The sequence below is a fragment of the Pogoniulus pusillus genome, chromosome 15 (genome assembly GCF_015220805.1).
Source record: "Pogoniulus pusillus isolate bPogPus1 chromosome 15, bPogPus1.pri, whole genome shotgun sequence".
NCBI classification, from domain to species: domain Eukaryota; kingdom Metazoa; phylum Chordata; class Aves; order Piciformes; family Lybiidae; genus Pogoniulus; species Pogoniulus pusillus.
In genome coordinates this window covers 1,046,708-1,057,827 of record NC_087278.1, presented here as the reverse complement: position 1 = coordinate 1,057,827, position 11,120 = coordinate 1,046,708, and the positions used below count along the sequence as shown (strand labels likewise).

The window sequence follows — 11,120 nt, the reverse complement described above, 5'->3', positions numbered from 1 at the left end:
GCCATGGGAGCCGCTGCGCTCCTGTGCTGCTGCGCTCCGCCGGGCCATGGGAGCTGCTGCGCTCCTGCGCTCCTGCGCTCCACCGGGCCATGGGAGCCCCTGCGCTCCTGCGCTCCGCCGGGCCATGGGAGCCGCTGCGCTCCTGTGCTGCTGCGCTCCGCCGGGCCATGGGAGCTGCTGCGCTCCTGCGCTCCTGCGCTCCACCGGGCCATGGGAGCCCCTGCGCTCCTGCGCTCCGCCGGGCCATGGGAGCCGCTGCGCTCCTGCGCTCCGCCGGGCCATGGGAGCCGCTGCGCTCCTGTGCTGCTGCGCTCCGCCGGGCCATGGGAGCCGCTGCGCTCCTGCGCTCCTGTGCTGCTGCGCTCCGCCGGGCCATGGGAGCCGCTGCGCTCCTGCGCTCCGCTCTGACGGGCGATGGGAGCCGCTGCGCTCCTGCGCTCCGCCGGGCCATGGGAGCCGCTGCGCTCCTGAGCTCCTGTGCTCCGCCGGGCGATGGGAGCCGCTGCGCTCCTGCGCTCCTGCGCTCCGCTCCTGCGCTCCGCTGGGCAATGGGAGCCGCTGCGCTCCTGTGCTCCGCCGGGCCATGGGAGCCGCTGCGCTCCTGTGCTCCGCCGGGCCATGGGAGCCGCTGCGCTCCTGCGCTCCTGCGCTCTGCTCCGCCGGCCGACTGGAGCCGCTGCGCTCCTGCACTCCTGCGCTCTGCCGGGCCATGGGAGCCGCTGCGCTCCTGCGCTCCTGCGCTCCGCCGGGCCATGGGAGCCGCTGCGCTCCTGCGCTCCTGTGCTCCGCCGGGCCATGGGAGCCGCTGCGCTCCTGCGCTCCTGCGCTCCTGCGCTCTGCTCCGCCGGCCGACGGGAGCCGCTGCGCTCCTGCACTCCTGTGCTCTGCCGGGCCATGGGAGCCGCTGCGCTCCTGCGCTCCTGTGCTGCTGCGCTCCGCCGGGCGATGGGAGCCGCTGCGCTCCTGCGCTCCTGTGCTGCTGCGCTCTGACGGGCAATGGGAGCCGCTGCGCTCCTGCGCTCCTGTGCTCCGCCAGGCGATGGGAGCCGCTGCGCTCCTGCGCTCCTGCGCTCCTGCGCTCCGCCGGGTGATGGGAGCCGCTGCGCTCCTGCGCTGCTGCGCTGCTGCGCTCCGCTCCGCCGGGCGATGGGAGCCGCTGCGCTCCTGCACTACTGTGCTGCTGCGCTCCGCTCCGCCGGCCGATGGGAGCCGCTGCACTCCTGCGCTGCTGCGCTCTGCCGGGTGATGGGAGCCGCTGCGCTCCTGCGCTCCTGCGCTCCGCCGGGCCATGGGAGCCACTGCACTCCTGCGCTCCTGCGCTCCTGCGCTCCACTCCGCCAGGCGATGGGAGCCGCTGCGCTCCTGCGCTCCTGCGCTCCACTCCGCCGGGCGATGGGAGCCGCTCCGCTCCGCCGGGCAGTGCGGGCTGAGACCACAGCTGCAGCGCTGCCTCCAGTGCTGGGGCCCACAGCACAAGAAGGACCTGGACCTGGTGGACCCAAGGCGGGGCACAAAGGCCTGGAGCATCTCACCTGTTGGGACAGGCTGGGAGAGTTTGGGGTTTCTCAGCTTAGAGATGAGAAGGCTCCAGGGAACCTCAGAGCCGCCTGAAGTGAGCTACAGGAGAGCTGGGGAGGGACTTTCGACAAGGGCTTGGAGTGCCAGGACAAGGGGCAGTGGCTTTGAGCTGGGAGAGGGGAGATTGAGACTGGAGATTAGGAAGAAATTCTTGACAGTGAGGGTGGTGAGACACTGGCATAGGCTGCCCAGGGAGGCTGTGGAGCACAGAGAGTGAGGGTGAGGAGACACTGGCACAGGCTGCCCAGGGAGGCTGTGGAGCACAGAAGCACCCAATGTGATCTTTGATGTGATCTTTGATCACATTCTGTGCTTCTGTGCTCCACAACCTCTCTGTAGGTGCTCGAGGCCAGGTTGAGTGAACAACCTGGGCTGGTGGGAGGTGTCCCTTGCCTGTTTTAGGGGGTTGGAACTGGATGATCTTTATGGTCCTTTCCAACCTAAACCATCCCATGATTTTATGAATCCCCCTCCCCACAAACCCAGGAGCATCACATCCTAGCTGGGATTACAGCAGTTCTGAGAACAAACTGAAGCACCCATCCCGTTGCCAACAAAGTGCTCTGCAGCCTTACCCCAGGCACAAAAGGTAATGAAATAGTGACAGTGATGCAATGACTACTGCCAGGACAATTCAGCACAGCTGCTGACCAGCTTCCTGTGACAGCTTTGGCTGCCACTGAGTTGCTCACTGAGTGGGAGCACCCCGGCCAGCTGAGCCTGTGGCTGACTAATCTCCCTTCCTCCTCACAGCACTCTGCAGTCTGAGGTTTGAAGCAGAGCTGTAATTGCAGGGAGGCAGCAGAATGGGCTGCTGTGGGGAGGAGCCTTCACTGTGGCAAATAAGTTTTGATTTGTTGGTCTTTATTCAATAATGCCTTGCCCAGAAACATTGAACAGGACAGAGGGGCAGAAGTACCTCCCTGGCCCTGCTGGCCACACTCTTCTTGCTGCACCCCAGGATGCCCTTGGCCTTCTCAGCCACAGGGGCATTGCTGGCTCATGGCCACCCTGTTGTCCACCAGGACTCCCAGGTCCTTTCTCCCAGAGCTGCTCTGCAACAGCTCAGCCCCCATCCTGTGCTGATCCATGAGGTTATTCCCCAGGTGCAGCAGCCTGCACTTGTCCTTACCCAATGCCACTTATTTCCCCCTGCCCAGCTCTGCAGCCTGTCCAGGTCATGCTGGATGCAGCACAGCCTCCTGGCATGTCAGCAGCACAGCTTTGTGCCACCAGCAAATGTGCTGAGGGTCCACTCTGTCCCCTCATCCAGGTTACTACTGAATGCACTGAACAGAGCTGGGCCCAGCACCAACCCCGGGGGGGCACCACTAGCCACAGGCCTGACTAGGCTCTGCCCCACTGATCCCAGCTGTCTGAGCCCTGTGCTTGCACCATGAGTGCCTCTGCAGCACACAGAGCAGCAGCTCCTTTCTGTTGAGCCAGCACAGGGCGAGCAGCTCTGCTGCTTGCTGCCTACAGTGTGCTGAAGCAAGCAGGGCCCTTGGCAGTTATTAATAACCCTCTCTGCAGACACACACAAGTGTGCAGCCACGCTCCTGAGCTGTCCTGAAGCAATTCCCCTCTCCCTACCAGACAGCTGTAATCTGTCAGAGCATGCTTCTAAGAATAGGCTTGCAGAACATTAAGTGTCAGGGAAGAGGTAGACCTCATCTACTGTCTGCTAAAAACCCTTCTTATAGAAACCAGCTAAAAATAGTCTGGAGGCTCTGGCAGGGGAATTGGGTTAGTTTTGAACCGACAACAGTGACAGGTCTGCAGTGCCTTCAGCTGCAAGCTTTTAGAAGCAGGATTTAAGTTACAACCTGGGCCATGGCACTGGTGGGTTAGCAGCACAAGAAATGGTTACATCACCTGCTGCTGGGGGCTGGCACAGTTCATTTCCTTCAGCCCAGGGCAGGGCCACGCTTTGGATCTGTGCTGCAAACAGTGTTGGCAAGGCAGGGCTGTTCTGGTTCCTGCTGAGCAGTGCTAACAGAGTCAAGGCCTTCTCTGCTTCTCACTTCACCCCACCAGTGAGTAGGTTGGGGAGCACGAGAAGTTAGGAGAGCTGACCCAGCTGACCAAATGGACATCATCATCATCATCATCATCATCAGGGGGACACTCAGAGTTCATAGAATGGTTTAGGTTGGAAGGGACCTCAAGGATCATCCAGTTCTGACCCCCTGCCACAGGCAGACACCTTCCACTAGAACAGGTTGCTCAAGGCCTCATCCAGCCTGGTCCTGAACACCTCCAGGGAGGTTGTGGAGCACAGAAGCACCCAATGTGATCTGTGGTGTGAAGGACACCTCACCCTAGAGCAGGCTGCCCACAGCCTCAGCCAGCCTGGCCTCAAACACCTCCAGGGATCAGGCTTCCACCACCTCCCTGGGCAACCCCTGCCAGCCTCTCACCACCCTCCTGCTGAACAACTTCCTCCTCACCTCCAGCCTGACTCTCCCCACCTCCAGCTTTGCTCCATTCCCCCAAGTCCTGTCACTCCCTCACAGCCTAAAAAGTCCCTCCCCAGCTTTTTTGTAGCCTCCTTCAGATGCTGGAAGGCCACAAGAAGGTCCCCTGGGAGCCTCCTCTGCTCCAGCCTGCACAGCCCCAACTCTTTCAGGCTGTGCTCACAGCAGAGCTGCTGCAGCCTCTGAGCATCCTCCTGGCCCTGCTCTGGACCCCTTCCAGCACCTCCACATCCCTCTTGTCCCAGGGACCCCAGCGCTGGATGCAGTACTGCAGGTGGGGTCCCAGCAGTGCGGAGCAGAGGGGCAGGATCACCTCCCTGGCCCTGCTGCCCACACTACTCTGGCTACAGCCCAGGCTCGGTCGCGCCGCGGGCCGCCAGGGCAGGCTGAGGGCTCCTGCTGCGCTCCGCATCCGCCAGCACCCCCACACCCCCAGGGCTGCTCTCAGGCCAGGCACTGCTCAGCCTAGATCGCTCCTCGGCGCTGCCTCCAGCTAAGATGCGGTACCGCAGCCGCCCCTGAAGCGCCTCAGGGTTTGCCGCCGGGGCGGGGCCGGGCAGGGCAGGGGCAGGCGGGGCTGGGGAGAGGCGGGGCTGGGGGGAGGCGGGGCGGGGGCGGGTCTGGGGAGAGGCGGGTCTGGGGGGAGGCGGGGCTGGGGAGAGTCGGGGCGGGGGAGAGGCGGGGCGGGGGACGGGAGGCGGGGCTAGGGAGAGGCGGGGCTGGGGAGAGGCGGGGCTGGAGGGAGAGGCGTGGCGGGGGGCGGGGCGTGGCGGGAGGCGGGGCGGGGCAGGCCCCATAGTCTCGCACTGCAGGTCCCGGCGTGCCGCGGGCCGGGCAGCCGCCGGAAGCGGAAGCTGCTGTGTGCCGCTCCGGTGTCCGGGCCGCTGGCGGAGCGCTGAGCGGGGCGGAGCGCTGAGCGGAGCGGAGCGGGGACACCAGCGGGGCGTGGGGACACCTGCACAGGTGAGCGCTGCGGAGAAGGACGGGGGAAAGGAGGAGAGAAGCAAAGGAAGGAGGGGAGAAGGGAGGCGGGCCGTGGGCCGTGGGCCGTGGCGGTTCCCTGCCGGTAGCGGCCGCAGGCGGGCCCGTGCGCCGCGGAAGGCCTGGTGTCGGCAGGCGGTCCCGGGCAGCCCACAGCCAGGCCGCCGAGCGCCAGCGCTGCTTCGCGGAACGGCCGCGTCCCGCAGCCCCGCAGCCACCCCAGCTTCTCTTCGTAGCTAACGAGAGCTTAAGCCGGGCTGATGTAAGGAAACCACACATCGAGGCCTCCGAGCCAGGTCAGAGGAAGGGAAGTTGAGGTTGTTCGGTCTGGAGATGAGGAGGCTCCGGGGGGTCCGAATAGAAGCCTGCCAGTACCTGAAGGGGGCCTAAAGGACGGTTAGGAGCAGCCCTGTAGATGCTGTGTGTCCAGAGCAGGGCAGCAAGGGTGGGGAGGGGCCTGGAGCACAGCCCTGTGAGGAGAGGCTGAGGGAGCTGGGGGGGTGCAGCCTGCAGCAGAGGAGGCCCAGGGCAGAGCTCATTGCTGCCTGCAGCTGCCTGCAGGGAGGCTGTAGCCAGGTGGGGTTGGGCTCTGCTGCCAGGCAAGCAGCACCAGAACAAGGGGACACAGCCTCAAGCTGTGCCAGGGCAGGCTCGGGCTGGATGTGAGGAGGAAGTTGTTGTCAGAGAGAGTGATTGGCATTGGAATGGGCTGCCCAGGGAGGTGGTGGAGTGCCCATGGCAGGAGGTGTTGCAGCCAAGCCTGGCTGGAGCACTTAGTGCCATGGTCTGGTTGGTTGGGCAGGGCTGGGTGCTAGGCTGGGCTGGGGGAGCTTGGAGCTCTCTGCCAGCCTGCTTGATCCTGTGTTGGTTTAAAGAATGTCTCAGGAAATAAAATCTTGTACCATGTTTGACTATCAAAGTGCTACTATCTCAAATAATAAGAGTCACAGAATGGCAGGTTGGAAGTGACCCCAAGGATCCTCTGGTCCAACCTTCTTAAGGCCTTCCAAACAGCTGGCAAGTGATGAAGAATTTACTGCTCCACTTTTATTGATCCTTAAGTTGTTCAGGAGATGACATTGCCAGGCCTTACCATGAACAACTATCAATCTGCTTTCTTCCAGGGGGTGTGCTGCAGCTGTGGGATCTGTCTGAGCTCTGCCTTGCCCAGGCCTGGTTTGCTCTCTGCTGCCAGCATGGCAGCATCACTTCGAGCTGTGCAGTCCAGCTGCCTGCGGATGCGCTCAGTGGCAAGCTGCAAGCAGGCTCTGCTGCAGAGTGAGTAGCTGTGACAAGCTCTGCATTGAGGCTGCTCTTTGAGAGCCTCTTTCTCCTGTTGTTTAAAGGATGGGAAGCATGGAGGTGAATTTGATTTGATCAGAATCAAGTCTGATACTCTGTGTTCTCTGCTAATAATTAAAGGATGCCTTGGGTTGGGATTTTTGCCTTTAAAGCTTCCATGGCCCACATATGATGCTCCTCTAATGAATCAGGCAGTTAATTCTGCCCCTCTTACCACTGAGGAGATTGGAAGATTAAACATTTCAGACTTAGAAACAGTAGTGAGGAAAGGCTGCAGTGAAATCTCATTGCTTAACATCAACTGGAGAGGCCACAGAGATGATAGAGGCCTGGAGCACCTCTCCTGTGAGGACAGGCTGGGAGAGTTGGGGCTGTTTAGCCTGGAGAAGGCTCCAGGGAGACCTTAGAGCAACCTTTCAGTGCGTGAAGTGGGCAATAGGAGATCTGGGGAGGGACTTTTGACAAGGGCTGGGAGTGACAGGATGAGAGGCAATGGCTTGGAGCTGGAAGGGGGGAGGTTGAGGCTAGAGATGAGGAAGAAATGATTTGCAGTGGTGGTGAGTCCCTGGCACAGGCTGCCTAGGGAGGCTGTGGATGCTCCCTCCCTGGGGTGTTCACAGCCAGGCAGGATGAGGTTTGTTTTCACATTACTGTGTGTTTCATGGGGTTTTGCTGCTTCCTGTTTTGCAGGTGAAGCTGTGGGCCATGCTTGCCATAAATCTACCTACTCTGTTCTCCCTGAAGACTACAACTGGTACTTCAGACTGCTTTGATGTGTGTCCTTCTCATGTCTTGCTGGTGCCTGGGACTTTCTGTGTCTTGATGTGGTCATGTAATGGCATCAGATGCGTCCTCTGCCAGTTTTAACTGAAGTGCCATTTCCAGTGAGAAGGGTTTTTAAACCAAGCAGAATTAAAAGTCAGTCAGGACTCATTTTAAATGTGATGGTCCCAGCACCCCTCCACTTCTGTTTGTGGAGGAGCAGAAGTAGCTAAGAGCACTCACTTTTGCTGATGCTTGCTATGACAATGTCCAGGTGTTCTCGTGCTGCTGCATGGGAGGTTTGGAAGCAGAAAAGGTGATCCCAATGTAGTGAGGAACTCAGCAGCTGTCTAGTACAGGGTTTTAGGAGGGTACTGTCTCATGGAATTTAGGAAGGACTTGGAGAATCATAGAATGTCAGGGTCTGGAACCCCCAAAGCTCATCTAGTCCAGCCCCCCTGCCAGAGCAGGGTCACCCAGAGCAGATCACACCGGAACACATCCAGGCAGGGTCTGAGTATCTCCAGAGAGGGAGACTCCACAGCCCTCCTGGGCAGTCTGTGCCAGGGTTCTGGCACCCTCATAGTGAAAAAATTCTTCCTCAGGTTCACATGGAACTCTATATGCCTCAGCTTCCACCCATTGCCCCTTGGCCTGTCACTGGGCATCAGCCAGCAGGGCCTGGCTGCAGCCTCTTGGCACTCACCATGCACATATTCTGCTCTCTCAGGAGGACTTTTTGTTCATTGTGTTCATCATCTTTCCAGTGAGGGTGAGGAGACACTGGCACAGGCTGCCCAGGGAGCCTGTGGAGCACAGAATCACCAAATGTGATTTGATCACATTCTGTGCTCCACAACCTCCCTGGAGGTGCTCAAGGCCAAGCTGGATGAGACCTTGAACAACCTGGGCTGGTGGGATGCTATTTCAGTCCTTTTTTCCCCCCCTCAGTCAGAAAACCCAAGCAGCAGCTCTGAAGATGATGGCAGAGAAATTTAAGATCATCTATTTGTGGCCTTTAGTTTGTAATGGTTTATTTCATAGAAGACAGTTAAGGACTCAAAACTGCAGGGTCAAATCTGGTTTTCTTGGGACTAAGACTGCTCAGTTGCTCAGAACTTCTGCAGATGGTGTTTACAATGGCATTTGAAATTGGTTATGATTTAAGAGTCTGGGTTCTTCATTTTTATAGCAAAGTGGAGCTGGCAGTGACATCAGATCTGAAGACAATTGTCTGCTACCACCCTTCACTGGAGATTCCATATGAGCATACAAAGGTATGGCCAAAACCACACAGTTCTGCTTCTTCCTCTGCTTAATATTTTAGCACTCTGTGCCTAGGGAGTATATTTAAATTGGTCAGGAAAAACAGGGGTCAGCAACTAAACCAGGAAAGGTTTGTGGCAGTGCAAAGAGTTTCAGGTTGAGAAGCATCATCTTGGTCTTCACAGATGCACAATTAGGAAGTGACATTCTTGTGCCAGGTATAAATTGGCTTTAAGCTTTTTATAGTGGTGCTGGTTGTCACTCAGTACATTTCTGAGCAGGAATGACTTGAGGGCTTGTGGAATTGCAGAGCTGAAGCTCATGATTCAGCTGCTGAGTGATAAAGATGAGATCAGCTATGATGAGGGCAGCAGTGCTGGTTGTAGGGGCAGGTGGTCAGCTGTAGCACCTGTGGTAATTGGCCAGCTGCTCCCCAGTGCCTGTTTGGGCTGGAGGAGGTGGGAGGGCAGTGAACAGCAGTTAGTCACTCTCCTGTATTCCTTTGATTTCAGCTGATCAGAGTCAGTGGTAATGCTGTCTGTGGAGCTTGGCTTTGGGAGAAAAAGAATCACACAGTACTCTTTCCATAGCCCATCCCAAGGCCAGACCCAGTGGACAATAAAGAGGAAAGCCTTGATCAAGTCCTGAAAGCTCGACTGAACGCAGATGAGCTGAAGAACAGCACAGGTCCCACGATGGAAGAGCTCAGCAAAATGTTCTACACCACAAAGCATCGCTGGTACCCTGTGGGGCAGTAAGTGTCTGCAGTGCTTCTTCCTGGGGGAGGCAGCAGGAGCAGGAGCGAGCTGAGGACTAGATGCAGCCTAGGATAAGTGTAGGAGACAAGACACTGCTAGCACCTGGGCTCCTATGTGAACTGTTCAGTGCAGTGCTGTAGAAAGGGAAGGTGGATTGGGAAAGCTTTTGTGGTGCTGCTCCTCTGATAGCCTCTGCAGGTGGTGGTCGTTGGTTTGGTTGGAAGATGCCTCCAAGATAAGATTCTACCCTCCAAGATAAGATTCTACCCATCAGCCCACCACCACCAGGGCCACTAAGCCATGGCCACACCTTTGCTGAACACTTCCAGGGATGGGCACTCCACCACCTCCCTGGGCAGCCTGTGCCAATCCCTGACCATTCTTGCAGCAAAGAAGGTTTTCCTCATCTCCAACCTAACCCTGCCCTGGCACAATTTCAGGCCATTTCCTCTCCTATCACCTGATACCAGGGAGAAGAGCCCAACCCCCCACCTGGCTGCAGCCTCCTTTCAGGGAGTTGTACAGAGTCCCACTCAGGCTCCTCTTCTCCAGACTAAACAGCCCCAGTTCCTTCAGCTGCTGCCCCCAGCTCTGTCCTCCAGACCCTTCACCAGCTTCACTGCCCTTCTTTGACATGCTGCAGCCCCTCAGTGTCTTTCAGCAGTTTGCAGTTGTGAAGAGTAGGAACCTTCCATACCACCTCCTTAGCTGCCTCTGTAGGTGATTTATTAAAGCTGCAGCAGACTTCAGCATGCAAAAGCTGGGAGGAGAGGTACAAAGATGTGAGACTGAGCCTAGAAGAGGAGCTGGATGCCTCCAGATCCACTGCTGCAAACCAATGGCCTCCTGGTTCGTGTCCAGTCCCTGGTGTTACGCCACTTGGTAGCTGCTAATTTGTAGCCTTGGAGATTCAGTACAGGCAGAACGTTTGGGAGTTGCTTTGTCCACAGAAAACTTGTTAATGGCTTTATTTTCTGTAAATACAAAGAATGAAGTGGTAGAACCTTCTCTAGCCAAAGGGGAGCTGTCAGTGGAATGAGCATGAAACAAGATCTTCATTGGTTTAGGGTGTGCAATTAGGAGGAAAATAGGGATCAGTTTGGGGATTGGTTTGCCTACAAACTGTTTAATGTAGAGGCTGGCAGAACTCCTTGAAACATCAAGTCTCTTTTGTTCTGTAGCAATCACTTTAGCCAAAGGAAAAGCTGCCCATGTAATGAAATTAACTTCAGACAAAGGACCAGGAACAAACAGCAGCCTTTGTACCCCTTCAGCTGGAGCACTGACTGGATTACAGCAAGGGGAGCAAGCAGCGTTATGTAACCCCGTGAACAACAGGGATGGCCTCTATTGAGGAGTCACCTCCAGACCACTCACCCGGGCAGGGGGGGAGATATGAGAATCAAAGACTCCAAAGCTTGCACTCACTGCAGCCTTTTTTCTCTTCCAGGTACCACAGAAGACGCAGGAATCTGAATCCTCCTAAAGACCGCTAGTTGAGAGGACTTCCTGGCAGCACTCTGCTCTCCCACCTGACTGGAAATAAAACCCAGAGAGATTTGGCAGCTCTGTGTCAGTGCTGTCACTAAAACAGCCACAGGTGAACTGGGCTGCTGGTTTCTGCTCGAATCGCTGACAGCAAGACCAGAAACTGCATCCCTGAAGCAAGGATCCCATGTGCTGGCCTTAGAGCGGGATGGAAGTGGTGCTGGAGCACTCTGCTTTAACTCAGAGGCTGCTCATGGGCTGGTTTAGGAGGGTTATTTTAAAGCAATCTATTAACTGAAATGCAGCTGAATAGTGAGGAAGTCCCCAAGCAGCATGGCTGGGACACTGTGAGGTGTCCATGGAAACAAGGCAATGGTTTTACTTCCCTTGCACTGCTGAAGTGTCTGAGTCCGTGTTCAATCCTGCATCAACCAAGGGCTTGCACTTGAGGCTGCTGTCATGGATTGAACCCTGGCCAGCTTGGTTAAACTGCAGCTTCCAAGGCATG

At 57.5% G+C, this 11,120-nt stretch overlaps 1 protein-coding gene across 1 annotated transcript; it reads left to right on the top strand.

Annotated features, from left to right (window-relative positions):
• The first annotated feature begins 4,969 nt into the window (after positions 1-4,969).
• Positions 4,970-10,689, top strand: MRPL42 (mitochondrial ribosomal protein L42). Its single transcript, XM_064154906.1, has 6 exons — positions 4,970-5,018; positions 6,161-6,314; positions 7,029-7,092; positions 8,293-8,377; positions 8,957-9,120; positions 10,575-10,689. Exons 2-6 carry the CDS (start codon positions 6,233-6,235, stop codon positions 10,618-10,620), a joined length of 441 nt encoding a protein of 146 aa, XP_064010976.1. The 5' UTR covers positions 4,970-5,018; positions 6,161-6,232; the 3' UTR covers positions 10,621-10,689.
• Positions 10,690-11,120: the final 431 nt, after the last annotated feature.